The sequence below is a fragment of the Nanorana parkeri genome, unplaced genomic scaffold, assembly GCF_000935625.1.
Source record: "Nanorana parkeri isolate BGI_ZX_2015 unplaced genomic scaffold, ASM93562v1 scaffold3, whole genome shotgun sequence".
NCBI lineage: Eukaryota > Metazoa > Chordata > Amphibia > Anura > Dicroglossidae > Nanorana > Nanorana parkeri.
Genome location: NW_017306271.1, coordinates 5,701,783 through 5,716,965, shown reverse-complemented (window position 1 = coordinate 5,716,965; position 15,183 = coordinate 5,701,783). Strand labels below are relative to the sequence as shown.

The window sequence follows — 15,183 nt, the reverse complement described above, 5'->3', positions numbered from 1 at the left end:
AACTCTGTCCAGCACTCTGTCCAGCTCACTGACATCACTGGTTGGCAAGATGCCAGCCAGTGCAATCACGCACAGCTCCTGGAAACCAGTGATGTCAGTGAGCTGGGATGCCAGACAGCGCATCATAGGTTGCTAAGAGCTCTTAACAACCTAGGACACTATAGCTGGAAAGGGGGTGGTGGGCACACCCCATGTGACTCAACGAGATGCCGCCTGAGGCAACCACCTCAGGCTGCCTCATTATAGAGAGAGACCCACCCTCAATGCAAGGGGCACTCTGTGCCCACCCACCCTCAATGCAAGGGGCACTCTGTGCCCACCCTCTCCCACTCACCACCAATGACACTGAACCCTTCACTGACCACCAATGCAAGCAGGAATTTATCTACAGACAACCAATGTAACGGGACTGTGTGTATGTTGCTTTCCCTGATATTGTTTTTATTTTTCATTTTACTTTTTTTCATACATTTTCTTTACTCTTGTATTTATTACATCTATAACTGACCTTGCTAATGTACTGTAAGCTGTAAATAAAAATTCAAGTAGCATTTCCCTGAGACCTGAAAATGATCTCAAGGGTTCCTATGGGGTAAGAAGATTGGAAAAAGCTGGTATAAGGGTTCTCACTGCCTTTTGCTGGACAATAACATGTATTTATCCATCACACATCACATCATGCCTGGCTGGTGCACCCTGCAACATTTTTAAAGGGATTGCATTAAAACACACCACATCTGCCTCCCCAACCTAGAGAATATTAAAAAGCAGCTATACATCTTGTATACATTAGCTAAGTGAGTCATAAGGACCCTTCAATTTGCTACACCAATAGATACAGAACACAAGGGGAAGCCATAAGTATGGAGATAAGCTATGGAGGTTAGATGTCCATCATCCATCTCATGTTAGGGGGAAGTGATCGCTTGTGAATGGCATTATGGATCTGGAGTCTACAATTCAGTGATGCAAGAGGACACGTGATTGTCCTTATCACAGCCACATTTCATCACCATCTGAGCACTAATGAGACTAGAGTACAAACGATTGACAAGACTCCATGATCCTAATTCTGTAATACACATTGACTTCACTATAGAGGCATGTATTTGTATCATAAGAAAGGTGAAAGGTACCATTACATGGAGTGATGGTTTTAAATTGTCAGCCCATCATGAAATGTTAGTTGATGATATAGCAAGCAGCAAAACATGGAATAAGCCTTGCTACAGCTCCTATCCCTGGAAGGACATCAAAGCTGACCATACACTATACAATAAGATTGTACTATACAATAAGATTGTACTATACCTATATTATCTCCTTTAGATTTACCAAAACCTATCAATGCAAGGACATACTTCTACACTCCATCCCATTTGTATGCAATCATTGCATAGCTGATGGTAGAGCTAAAGGAGATTGTACAATCAGATTGTATAGAATTTAAAGTACCAGCTTTTTAGATCGATGATCCCATCAAACATAAGAGACAAGCCATTGATAATTAGAGTTCTGAATGGAAGGGTGGATCACAATGCAGGGAGCTGATAGAAGAAAGCTGAATGCACATGTGAGCACAGCGCATCCCTAAGGCTCACCTTGCTGCAAGTCCTGGTGGTCATACCACGGCTCATCCTCCTTGATTTCGAACTCCTCCACGTTACTGTCCGTCAGCATGGTGGCAGCCGTATCAGCCCCGAGTGTGATCGGCTCTCCCGGGGATCGGCGCTGCGGACTCAGGCAGTTGCTGATACTGACAGCTCAAGAAGCCTCTCCCCGCCAGGCAGCCCCTCCCACATCCCCAGCGCTTCCGGAAAGAGCCGAGAACTCCCGAACCGCGCCGCAACGTGGCAATCCGAGTGCATGACGTCCAGTTTACAACGGGGAGGGTCTTCTTACAAATGAACCAATAGCGTACTGAGCAGAAACAACAGGTACCAGTCGCTGACCAATGAAATGGCTAGGAGGGATACTCGCTGTCTGTTATTGGCGGAAAGGGCAAATCAAGCCCCTGCTGTGGTTTGTCTCTTCCGTGTTTTGCTGTAAGACGGCTAAGGCGTTCAGGTTGCGAGGGGCAACAGGCTGGTGGGAGCTTCTGGACTATTGTGTGCTGGAGCAGCCATCTGCCCCATGATCCCTGGCTCTCACTGCTTGGTAGTATGTCCGGGTGCATGCTGTACATTGTCTCTGGTGGTGGTGGTAACTGACATGGAATTCTCCATTCTCATGGCGTGCCATGCATAGCCTGCAGATAAGCTGCCGATGTCATGTGACATTGTAATGAATGGAGCTGGAGCCCTTGAACATTGTGTATTCAGGAGATCATAAATAGATATACTATCAGTAAACTCATAATAGGAATACAATCAAGCATTTATATACACGTGTAGGTCTAGATATACTACAGGAAGTAATCTATTGACTGCAATATGTTTTGTCCATATGTGTGATTCTATGTCATAGGTGTCTGATAACCTTGTATATGTCCAGCCCAAAGTATTTAGGTTTGTATAAAGTAAAGAAGTAGCAGATTAGAACATGTGGCAGTATTTTCTTGCTTTTTAAAAAAAGAACTATATGGTACACCTTTTTTGGTATTTTTAGTTCCCTAATGATACAGGAGTAAATTTTGCAATGTGCTTCTGTAATCAAAAATCCACCATTAGCTTGCAGTTCAATATAATATACTGTGGGCCGAGCTAAGCTCTGTGCTGAGAAATGATCCCGATAATATTGTTTGGATCTTCCCCACTCGTCTCTCCTCCCATTGAGTGACAGGGCCTTGTAGGAGCTGCTGCGCCTTCATGAATACCTGCACAGGTGTAGCAGATCCGTCCCTGCCTCCCCTCCGCGCTCTGGTCTCCATCTCTTCTTCTCCCTGGCTCATTGTAAATAACACAAAGGAGATCTGCAGCAGTGCTTCGGTGACTGGACAAGGTAAGGTTGGTTGTTGAAGCACTGCTGCAGATCTCCTTCACAATGAGCCAGGGAGAAGAAGAGATGGAGACAAGAGCATGCAAGGGAGGCAGGGGCAGAGTTGCTGCGCCTGCACAGGTATTCATGCAACATGCACTCTTGTTTTTGGGTTACAAGTACCGATATTTTTTTTTTCTGTACCTGACGATACCAGAAGTCCCATTAAGGAAGCCGGGCAGCTTGTAATGACTCGCCACACGGCTTCCTGATTAGCCAGGAAGTCGGCTCCATTCTCCCTCGTCACTCAAGTGACGAGGAAGCATGGAGCCAGCTTTCTGGCCCATCAGGAAGCCGGGGGGGCCGAGTAATTACCCACCCCCCGGCTCCCTGATTGGCCAGGAAGCCAGCTCCATGTTCCCTGGTGACGAGAGAGCATGGAGCCAGCTTCCCGGCCAATCAGGAAGCTGGGCGGCGTCTAATGACTTGACACCCGGCTTCCTGATGCCTCAAGTTCCAGTATCGGGATAAGCATCAGGAGCATTTGTGCGAGTACTTGCCCAAATACTCGGTATCAGCACCGATACTAGTATCGGAATCAATGCATCCCTAATCATTAGGAAACTAAAAATACAAAAAAAAAGGTGTACCCTACAGTACTTCTTTAATTGCTGATAGATGGGTCATATAAAACAGCATTTGGGACACAAAACTACTCCCCCCTTCATCAGGGATAAACTTGGATGGACTTGGAGAAAAAAGTTGTTTTGAAAGTGTGTAAAAAAAAAAAAAAAAAAAAAGCACTGGCCTCGTGTGGGTATTCTATTGGTGCTTCTCATCCAAAAGTATTTCAGTGATGTGAATATATGTGATCTGGCTAACAGGTGGGCAGCATCCACAATCTAAATTCATTGTTCATGTATTCTGATAGCAGCAGGTGCTGGCTGGCAGAATACTATCACTGTAGCGGGATATTGGTTCATCCACGCTTTATGCCTCATTCACACAGGAATCGGCTGGCACATACAGCGCTGCGTGCACGGCAGTATCGGGCAGCTCCCGGGAAGGGCAGGTGCTGCGTGTGAGTAGTACACAGCCCCTATCCTTCTCTTTGGGAGTACGCCGCCCAACGCTCACCCGCCCAGCACGTCTGTGCGGGTGAGCGCACTCGTATGCTGACAGGATGGATCCCGAGCCGGGGAACCCGCACCAGTACGGACCTGCACTTGAGGTGAGCGTAGGGGGGCGCATGGCCGCGTACTCCCATAGAGAAGGACAGGAGCTGCGTACTAATCACACGCATAACCTGTCCTTCCCGGGAGCTGCCCAGCCCTCCAGCTGTTGTGGAACTACAAGTCCCATGAGGCATTGCAAGACTGACCGTTACATGCATGACCACCAGAGGCAGATACATGATGGGATTTGTAGTTAATGCACAGCTGGAGGGCCGGAGTTGCCCAACCCTTGTGTATAGAGGACCCACAGACTTGCTTTCATATTTTAACTGCATTCCAGCTGAAGTTTAAAGGAAAAAAAAAAGTGCGCCTTTTGCATGCGACCTGCCAACTTCTGTTACAAGGCGTGCACGTGTTTCTGGGAGGAAAGGTCACACTTTACGCTGTGGTATGGAGTTTACATTATGAAGCCAGCTCAGAGAAGTTCAGGGTTAGTTGTTCAGCAAACACTTTCTATGCTGGAGTGAGGTGATAATCTGGGTGAAGAGGTCGGTTTTTCTACCTTTCTCTTTGTATGACGAATGATACACTTTGGGAACAGTATTTCCCTGTAAGCAAATCCAGCAAGCATGCCGCCCCTTCCTCACCTGTGCCCTGTCCTTGGGTCTGGCTTTCTGATTAAAGTGGATGTCCAGCCAAAATGTATTTTATGTGTGTTTTGAATAAAGTGAAGGATTAGAACGCCTACTGGGTTTATAATGCTATGTTTACACTTCTGCTTCAGCAGTTTCATATTTTTTTTAGTGTTTTTGTTGCACCTTTTTCGTGCATTTTTGTTTTGGCCAGTGAAGATGAAATTAAGTAGAAATTGCTAACGGATGGGTGAGTGTTGTCATGTGCTAAAACACACAAAAGTGCTTGTCGCATGTATTTATCATGTGCTCCCATTGAAATCTGTGGTGCTAAAAAGTAGCAGAAGAAGCGCCTGCACCAATCCAAGATATCACCAACACATTAATGGTAATTTATCAAAACTGGAGCAGTGAGAATCTGGAGCATTTGTCCATGGCAACCAATCCGCTTCTGTCTTTAATTTTCAAAGCTTAACTGATTGGTTGCCATGGGTAACTTCTCCAGATCCTGTCTGCTCCAGTTTTAATAAATTCCCCCCATTGAGGGGATCAAAACTGGAGCAGACAAAATCTGGAGCAGCTGTGAACAGCAACCAAACAGCTTCTCTCTTTCATTTTCAAATTAACTGAACAAACTGGAGAGAGAAGCTGATTGGTTGCCATGTGCAACTGCTCCAGATTTCGTCTTCTCCAGTTTTGATAAATTCCCCTCTTTATGTCACCAGACAGGAAGTATGGGAAGATCTGCAGCAGGGACAGCAATAAGAAGCTGACTGGGGTTCTACTCTTCCCCTGGCATTTGTATTTCTGTCTGGCTGCATTTACACCTTTTCAGGGGGCATTTTTAATTGTCAATAAGCCTATTAATGCATCAAAAAACCAGACCTAAACTTTGTGGGCCAATGCGTGTCACACATATGTAAACAAACATCATATGGGGCCTTTGGTGATGCTAATGAAGATTTCCCCATACTGTCAGGGGAAACATGTCACTTTAACCATAAGGGCCTGTTCACACTAGCTGCATTGTGTGGCTAGTGTCGGCAGTGAGCTACGTTGTCTTGTATTGTTACAATTCAAGGCGCTGTTTACTACAGTGGTACCTCGGTTCACGAACGCTTCTGTTCGCGTACAATTCGGTTCGCGAACAGGAAGTTCAGCAAAATTTTGCTTCCGTTCGTGAACTCCGCATCAGGTGACGAACACAACCGCAGCCATCTTCCCTGCTCTGACACATGGTTGTGGCTTCCTCCAGTCGAGATTGCGGTCTGATCACAGTTTGATTCGGTTCGTGACCAATTCTGTTAGCGACTAGAATCGTGGAGCGAATTAAGTTCGTGAACCGAGGTACCATTGTATTTATTTATTTTTTTACTGTATTTGGAGCATACAAAGTGTACACCCAATTTATGTCTCCCTATAGCAGCTCTTTACATTGCGCTGTGGTGACATTCAGTGGCAGCTGGTGTGCTGCAGAAAAATTTGGTATGTCAGCATTTTACTGCAGCCCACCACACCGCAGATCACACCTGGGTTGTGGGGTGAAAACAATTGTTTTCTATGTGCCCTAGCGGTAACTTACATTGCTCCAGTGTGGCAAAACGGCAATCATCGCTGTATGTGGCAATGGGCCCTAAGTCAGGAAAAATGCTCTAACGGAGCCCCAAATAGCCATAAGACTGAGGGATTCTAATCCTTCCCCCACTCAATTTGACTGGACATAGAATTAAACAATCCTACAGGATAAATATAATGTAACTAACTTTTTGTTACGATTATGAAAATACATCGGGCATGAGAGAAAAATGTAAGCTGCCATTTGCTCTAGACTTCCAGGTACTAACACAGAACAAGCAGGCAGCAAGTAAGTCAGAGAAATAGGTCTCTGGCCTACAAGCGAGACAGCCAGGCAGCTAGCATTTTCAGGAGACATCAGCAATGGTAGCCTTTGTATGTCACAGTCTTTTGTTTTGTTTTTTTCCTCTAGTAATAGTGCGAAAACCTCTTTGGTAATATTTCTTTATTTCTGTTTATATTTCCTTAGGTGAACTGTAACCATGACGTTATCCTTTGGAATTAACAGGCTTGCTCTGGCCTACTCCATGACCACATTAGGAGCCGGAATGATGAATCATATATTCAACTTTTATTACGTGAAGTTGTTTCTTAACCGCTACAAAATATCCGAGGGAGCTTTTCATCAAGCTCAGGTGCTATAAACATTTGTATTTCTGAACATTTGTACCCACATTAACACATTCAGGACTTTAACAGTAGTATATAGTCCTAATACAAGTGTGCATTTAGTAAGAAGTACTATTCAGTGTCATATTTTGTGTGTTATTTATGTAAAAACGCCACAAAGTGATGTGTAAATATTTGCAGTTGTGACACTTGTACAGTAAAAGGAGGTCTTGCATCAGTTAATGTTTAATGCATCTGAACAAGACCCTGACACGAGTAGAGGTCTAGTGTACACAAACACTAACCAGGTGCCTGCTATCGTGTTTAGATCCACTGAACACACAAGCACATTTTACTATTGTCATATTTATTTACACTCTATTTTTACACTGGGTATGTTTGTTTACATGCTTTGTGTCTCCCCCTGCTAGAAAAGAAACCAGAAGACTTAGGCCTCATTCATACTAGTGTCAAACTTGTGTTTATATACATTTAGAGCACATTTCTAAACACATATAAATGCTTGTAATCGCTTTTCAGTGGTATCATTCGACGTTGTATTTACCTGCATCCACCTACGTTTAGAGAAAATAGAATTCTGTGTATCCAGGATCTAATTAGAAATTCTAAACGTGGCTTTAACCGCCTCCCGGCCGGCCGTTGTGCTAATACGGCCGCCCGGGAGCTTCCTAGATCTGAGTGGGCGTATTTAAATGTCCCGTCAGCCACGCTCAAGCGCGAGCTTTAAAAGGGTAAGATTTTAATTAAAACATAGGTAAAAATCCCACCCCAAAACTGCTAAACAATACTACTGTACTGATTAGTGTGATCACAGCAATACAACTGTGATCAGCGCTGAAGGGGTTTTTTTTTTTAAAGAATTAAAAATGAGTAAAGCTAACAAATGGTAAAATGATAATAGAGAAAATGCAAAAATCACAGCTGAATATACCAAACAGTACTACTGTACTGATCAGAGTGATCACAGTTATAAAACTGTGATCAGTGCTGAAGGGGTTCATTTAAAAAAAAAAAATAACATTATTAAACATGGGTACAATTTACCAAAAAAAAATACATCCCAACAATCCTGAACAGAACTATTTACTGATCAGTTATAAAACTGTGATCAGCAATGAAGGGGTTAATTTAAAAAAAAACCCACATTACATCCGTGTCAGTCCATTTTTTTTCCCACCATTGCAAACTAAAACTGGTAGACCCCCATGTTGGTCTAACAGGAGTCAGATGTAAACGGACATGTGTCCGTTTACATCAGATTCCCCCCGATCCAGCACAATCAGGTCTGGCAAAACGGAACACTGTTTTATTTGTTTTTCCAGACCAGACTGGAGTTGGGGGTAACTGAGGGTAAACGGATGCCCATCGGTTTTGACCCAGCTACCCGTAGACTAGCATTGGGCATCTGATCGGGTCCACCTGAAAAACTGACAGGCAGACCCAATCAGACCACCTATGTGAAAGGGGCCTAAAAGTTGTTTATACTTCCCAAAACGTCTGTGTTTAGAAAAGCTAATGTGCAAGAGTGAGGCTCAGAGAGTGATGGTGGTTGCAAGAGACAACAAATTAGTGAATAAACATGCATGGGTGTATAAGCTGAATGTACATGTTTATGCTGTGAGCAGACACCGACATTATCACGGATGTAGAAAAGAAGTCCAATGTGGATGATTGATTTTTGGGAAATAAGAGGGTATCTGTAGAGGTTACACATCTTCTATGCTTATTTCCTGAAATGGTGTAGTAAGCCAATTATCTCATGTCCCTGGACACCTTTAGATAGACTTAACCATGAGTTTTATTGAATCCCAAATTATAGGGTGGACCTGACTTGTGAGGCTTTTCTTTTACATGGGTGAGACTTCATTAAACAAACATTAATGCTTGTTATGTATAATAATTTATTAGCTAGAAGCAAAATAAGACATTAAGTGGATCTAGAGAAAATAGTCAGCAGAGAGAAACTGGATGAGGTTGTCTGTGGAGCTAGAACATGTGTATTTATAAATACTCGCAAAAGTTGAATGGGCTGAATATGGAACTGCAGTGGTGGCAAGTGGCTGCAAGTGCAGATGCGGGTGTCAGTGCAGTAGCAACTGAAGTGGGGGAATGTGGGAGAGGAGGATGGGGGTCAGACGCAATAGTGAGAGTGGACGTTTGTGTGCAAATTTGTTGTTGTGGTGGAAGGAGGATAGGGGTCAGTTGCGGTGGTGAGAACAGGGTGGTGATTGGTGTGATGAGAGGTTGAACTGTGTCTCCAGATGCTGCCAGCAGTCTAATCAGCAAACATAATACCACAGTTAAGGGGGATGGAGCTTGAGCACCATGTTTTGTTTCAAATAAACTTCAGTAGTCTGTTTGCGGAAGGATAATGACACTGGGTGAAATTTAATTTTAAAGTGAATTTCATATTGTGACACCAACACTTCCAGTGTAATCCTAGAACAGGGCAGGGCTGTTCAACGTTTAGGCTTGTGTGATCCACAGTTTGACAGCTCTTCTAAATTAAACTTTTTTTTTTTTTTTAACCCAATTATATCCCCTAGTTAGGCCTCTATTTAGTATATTTAACTCGTTACTCTCCTAAACATTTTATTTTTTTTTTTTTCATTTGTAAGTAAACTTTTTAAATTTGTGTTCATTACTTTTTGAGGTGCCAAATTAAAAAAAAAAAAAAATGCTTTGTTCCAAAAGCAGAATTCTAGTGTGCTTATTAAAGGGCATAATTGCAGAATAACATTTGTAGTCAATCTTTGTTTATTTTTTTTTACCCTAAATATGTAGGTAAAATTTGAGTTGATTTTAGTTTTCTATTAACTCTTTCATCCCTTAGCTCTTTTTTCTCGTTTGTATATAAACATATACAAATTGTGTTTGTAGTTTTTTGGTGAGTTGAATTTAAATTCTGGGAAAGGAAGGGGCGGCGCATTTTGGCATCCATGTCTTAGATTTCTTGCCCCATCACTGTGGCAAGGCTTTGTACAGCCTGGAAGAGGTATAGCAGAGTTGTTGATTTAGATGCAGCCCTCCATTTAAAATGTGGATAAAGAGGTGATCCTTGAGCTCTTTTAAGTTGGACACCACTCTAGTAGTACGTTGCAGCTGTCACATATTGGTTTGTTATATCACTTGGGTTAAAGAGTGGGATAATATTGCAATAGTTGCAGCAGGTGGATGTTGAGATACTAGAGCTAGATGCTAGAGGTGGGATCTCGGCTACAGAGAACCTGTCATCGTCATTTAGAGATGAGGGCTGAGGATTGATTCAGCCTTTTGGTGTCCACCCAAAACTGTTTTCTTTGAGATTACAGTAGACTTGAGCTTTAAAGCGGACCTTTACACGCAACAATCAAATTCTACCAATGCATCCCTCTATGTATGATGATTAATAATAACATAGACATGTCAGGTGTAAAATGCTGTGATTTTGAAATACTTACACTTGCAGAGCATTCACTTCCTGCTTTGAAAGTGCAAATTACTTCAGCTTGTCAAAGCAATAAACACTAGGATTGCCTTGTGATCAGCAGAGCATTGCTAGAGATCTCAGGGAAAGGCATTTTCTTCCCCTGAGATGATGTGCATGGCCACATGTCTAGTCACATATCCCAGAAATCCAGGAAGTAATAGGAGAGCTAGTAATCTGCCCTTAGTAAGCATGGCCACTGTCAGAAGACTGGGGAAGAAAAGAGAAATAAGGTATGCAAAGAATACAAACTCGGCAATTATCTAGAAGTATGTGTCTGCAGATTGTCATTAGTAAACTTTTCTAAAAGTGTGTTTGTTATTTTAAAGATATGGGTAAAGGTCCACTTTAATAGAATATCTTTTATTTCATTTTTTAGGTTGTGTTCATGATCTGGAATGCCATCAATGATCCTTTATTTGGGTACATACAAGATAATTCAAAGTCAGGCCTCTGCTCTATACGCCGCAGGTCCATCTTATTTGGAGCACCATTTTATGCATTGGCCTTCCTAATACCCTGGTTTCCCTGGAAAGTGTACACAGAAGGTGAATGGCTTAGTGGCATCCATCTTGTTGTAGCACTGTGTATTTTTGATGGCATGCTCACTTTTGTTCTGCTTGCCCAATGTGCCCTATTTACTGAGATTTCAACAAAGCATGAGAGCCGTGTTCAGCTCATTAAATATAACCAGGTAGCTTCACTGCTGGGCTCCTCAAGCATCCTCTTTTGTGGACTTGTATCTGATAACATGGAGAACATCCCAAGATTTCAGACCTTCGCCGTATGCTTGGCAGTACTCTCTACTGCATGCATGTGTTATACAGGTTTGTTTGGAGTGAGCCAGTACGAACATAAGGTTCTGGAGAGCAACAGCCGGTCAGATACTTCACTCTCCTGGACCTCTGTGCTAACACTCACTAAGGAGATCCTCACCCAAAAAAACTTTTTGCTATTTGTGTCTATGAACTTTTTTCAAGTTTTTCATGCCACTTTTTGCAGTAACTTCATGATGATATTCGCTGATAACCTAATTCCCAAAGATGCCCTTCCTTCCTTTGTAAAAAGCATCATGTATGGAGCTGGATCTATCTTTCCTCAGGTAAGTGTCTCTTTACATTAAGCAGTTGTTGAAGATTTATAAAAAAACACAAGCTGTTTTCACAAAAAAACGTTACTGATGCCATTTATACTTGTATATATTTGAAACATAAATTCTTAAAGGTTTGCTTGGATTACTGACCTTTGCACTTTGCTTGGTTCCTTAAAAGAGAACTATGGCCTTTTATTTGCCATAGTTCTCTTCAGGGTCACAGGGGGACAATGTGACCCAAACCCTGCATAGAGCGGCTATTGCCTGCTATATGGTGACAGTGCAGAGCGTCGGCCACACGAGCACCGCAGGAGGACAGGACACCGCACTGCGGCAGTGCAGGTAAGGAAAGACAGCCAGGAGAGTGAGAAGAGACAGCAGAGAGAGTGAGAAGAGACAGCAGAGAGAGTGAGAAGCGACAGCAGAGAGAGTGAGAAGGGACAGCAGAGAGAGTGAGAAGGGACAGCAGAGAGAGCGAGAAGAGACAGCAGAGAGAGCGAGAAGAGACAGCAGAGAGAGCGAGAAGAGACAGCAGAAAGGGAGAGCGAGAAGAGACAGCAGAAAGGGAGAGCGAGAAGAGACAGCAGAAAGGGAGAGCGAGAAGAGACAGCAGAAAGGGAGAGCGAGAAGAGACAGCAGAAAGGGAGAGCGAGAAGAGACAGCAGAAAGGGAGAGCGAGAAGAGACAGCAGAGAGCGAGGCAGTAGTCCCAGTAACGATTTTAATGTGCTTATTTTTTAAATAAAGGTGTTTTTTCGTTGGTAGATCTCTTTGAGCTTTTCATTTGAAAAGTAGATCTCCAGATGAAAAATTGTGAGCGCCCCTGCCTTAGACAGTCTATTGAAAGCCACTCTCCAGACCCATTTATGGTCAACTCCACCGCACTCTCCCACTGCTCTGTTCCCTCTCAGTATCGGGAGTCAAACCCCGTGTAAGCTCAATGTCAGAGCTTACACATAGTTAATCAAGTCTTCCTCCTACTCATATGTCTGATGATTGTCCAATCAGGTTTAAGGACTGCAGCCTAAGAATTTACATGTTCCTTCATACCAGGGAGCACCAGGAATTTGGTTAGGGCTTAGATAGGGCAACATAATGGTGGCAGAGGTGTGTCAAAGCTGAGTATATGTGGGTTGAGATACTCCGTCACTTTGCCCTGAGGGGATAATGACTTGTTTTTGTAACATATAATCAGCTTTCCTGTGATTTTTTTTATCTATTATAGTTGTAGAATATTTCACTATTTGCTTATTTTCTCTTTCTCTTTTCAGTTTCTTGTACTGATCAGTCACTCATTACTGCTGAACGTTGGTTACTACAGGGTGATCCTGTGGGCTTTCTATGTGGAAGTCATTTCAGCATTTCTGATGCTTTTAATAGGACCTCAGCATTACTATATTCTAGCTACATTCCTTGTCACTAACATGTAAGTAAACATCTATCACGTCTGGTTTCTGTCACTGTCCTGTTAAAAGTTGACTTCTCATAAGGGAAAGGCAATTTTTTCTGGTTCTTGTCTTATTACTTACGTACTAAGAAGCTTACAATGACCTCCTCATATATTGCAGAGTTAAATGCATCTTACATGGATATGAAAAACAGCTCATACAGATAATGTCCAATATATGACCCCTTAAAGTAAATGGACGTAGAAACAAAACTCACACCAGTTGAATAAGCAACAAGGCCTACACCACCCACAAAGTAGTCAGCAGCTTTATCTGCTTGCTGGCCAATTCCTTTATTAAAGTATGGCTAAAGCCTAACTTTTTTTATTTTAATGATGTCCCTGCTAGGGAGGTCATGCTCTCTATTTGTCTTGGTGACCATTTGTCACTGGGACTGAAAGTAATGAAGAATCCCAAATTTTAAGTTGTCACCAAAACAGTGGTACATTTGTCTCAATGAGAGCTGTCTAAAGGGGGATTTACTTCACTCCAGAGAGATTTCCTCTCACTTCCTATTGGGTATACAGGACAGGAAATGAAAGGGAATTTCTGCGATGGGACACAGATGACAATGAAAAAACCTAATTTAACCATCCCATACTCTTTAAAAACGAAGCATAAGGGTTACCTTTTAGATATACTATAATATAACTAAAGGCAAAACATTGTTTAGTTTTGGACAGAGTAGCAATTCCATAGAACCACTTCCAGGTCTTTATTGCTGTTTGTTTGCCCATTAGGAAGATTCACTAATTCTCCTGATCACCAACGTCACTAGGAATAAAAGTGAAGGTAAATCCGAAATGTTGATTTTGCCATCAGAACAGTATTCGAGGGGAAATCGTCCAATGGGGACACGGGTTACTGTGACAACTGTCTAAAAGAGTATATCCTATCATTCCTGTTGAGTCTACAGGACAGACAGAGAAGGGGAATCTCTCTGAGACAAAGATGGCACAAAACTGACAGCATTTTAACCCTCTCTTACTTTCTCCAAAATGAAAAAATTTGAGTCCACCTAAAGCTGATTTCATGTTTCCATGATGCTGGCAGCTTGAAATACCCACGGCCTCCTATTATTTCTCAGGGATCCTTGCAGAAAGGTCTGAGCTCCTACTTTATTATACCTGAATACTGTCAATACCAGTGGCTTTTATAATTAATGCTGAATTTTCGAATCCGTTAACATTATGGAGCACGATCAGTAGAGCAGAGCTGTAAACTTATGTTTCTTTCTTTTGTTGATTTTGCCCACCAGCTGAGCTCTTTAGTACCATGTAAGGTGTTATGATGATTCTCTTTTGCATTGCTAAAGAAGTAACCCTTTCCTTTCTTAACACTCAAGTTTTACCCAGAATGCAATGCAGACACTCTCAGGGTGCTACGCATGCATTTGCACAATCTTTGTCAGACTAGCATGCATTTCTTGACTTTTGCTGAGAAAGGTCGCCATGCCTCCTGCCAACTACAACTTCCAAGATGATAATGGGCAGCCACGTGTCTAGTAGGGAGTTGTTAGAGGGAATGGGTCAGCCTACAACTTTCTCTGTAAAAGTCAGAATTTGCATATTGGAGCATCTTGGGTTTAGGGATTCCCAGAGCAAAAAAGACTTTACAAAGCTACCTGCAGGCATCCAAGAGTGTTTGTTTATTTAGACTGCTGTTTTAAAGAAATATAAGAATATAATGACTACAAAGGATGTAACTTGAAGATTGTTAACATGTAATTATTGTATAGGTTCTGGAATCTACCTGACATAGAGTGAAATGTGTGTATTAGTCAAATAATAGTGCTCAAAATTATTGGCTAGAGCATGTGATGAAAAGCACGATCTTTCTTATCGCTGGTGTTTATTCAGAGCTGTCAAATGTTTGTGCAGCAAACAACTGGTTTAGAGAAACAACAGAGTGTTATGATCAATCTGTCAGTCATATGGTGTCTCCTGTCATTTTTTTCTGTCTTGCTTGACTGTTTCTGCAGTACATTGTAACCTCTGCGCTCTATAGTAAGGTAACCAGCAGTGCCGTGTTAAGGCAGTCTTAAAGGAATTCTCTCACCTTTTTTTTTCTCCAGACACATATATGGATATGATAAGCTCAAAGTGGTTATATAGTGAGCATACCTCAAAAGTGCCTGTATGTCAGTGTTTAGGCTGCAGTACTTGGACATGGAGCAACCTGGAGTGCTTGATTATTCAAATAGCAAGTTGAATGCTCTGTCCTGCACCTTCCAGTGTCTGCACACATCC

At 42.4% G+C, this 15,183-nt stretch overlaps 2 protein-coding genes across 3 annotated transcripts in view; one reads left to right on the top strand and one right to left on the bottom strand.

The window, feature by feature from the left end:
- Positions 1 to 1,856, bottom strand: part of CDR2 (cerebellar degeneration related protein 2) — a 14,402-nt gene extending 12,546 nt beyond the window's left edge. Inside the window, exon 1 of the mRNA XM_018568388.1 lies at positions 1,602 to 1,856. Coding sequence (XP_018423890.1) covers positions 1,602 to 1,680 — 79 coding nt within the window. The 5' untranslated portion in view covers positions 1,681 to 1,856. The remainder of the gene's footprint in view (positions 1 to 1,601) is intronic.
- Positions 1,857 to 2,024: 168 nt separating this feature from the next.
- Positions 2,025 to 15,183, top strand: part of LOC108797694 (transmembrane protein 180-like) — a 41,737-nt gene continuing 28,578 nt past the window's right edge. Inside the window, exons 1-4 of one of the 2 annotated variants that reach the window (XM_018569446.1) lie at positions 2,025 to 2,157; positions 6,768 to 6,933; positions 10,774 to 11,496; positions 12,758 to 12,912. In XM_018569446.1, coding sequence (XP_018424948.1) covers positions 6,781 to 6,933; positions 10,774 to 11,496; positions 12,758 to 12,912 — 1,031 coding nt within the window. In that variant the 5' untranslated portion in view covers positions 2,025 to 2,157; positions 6,768 to 6,780. Of the gene's footprint in view, positions 2,161 to 6,767; positions 6,934 to 10,773; positions 11,497 to 12,757; positions 12,913 to 15,183 lie in introns of both variants that reach the window. The other variant, XM_018569377.1, reaches the window with a different exon arrangement.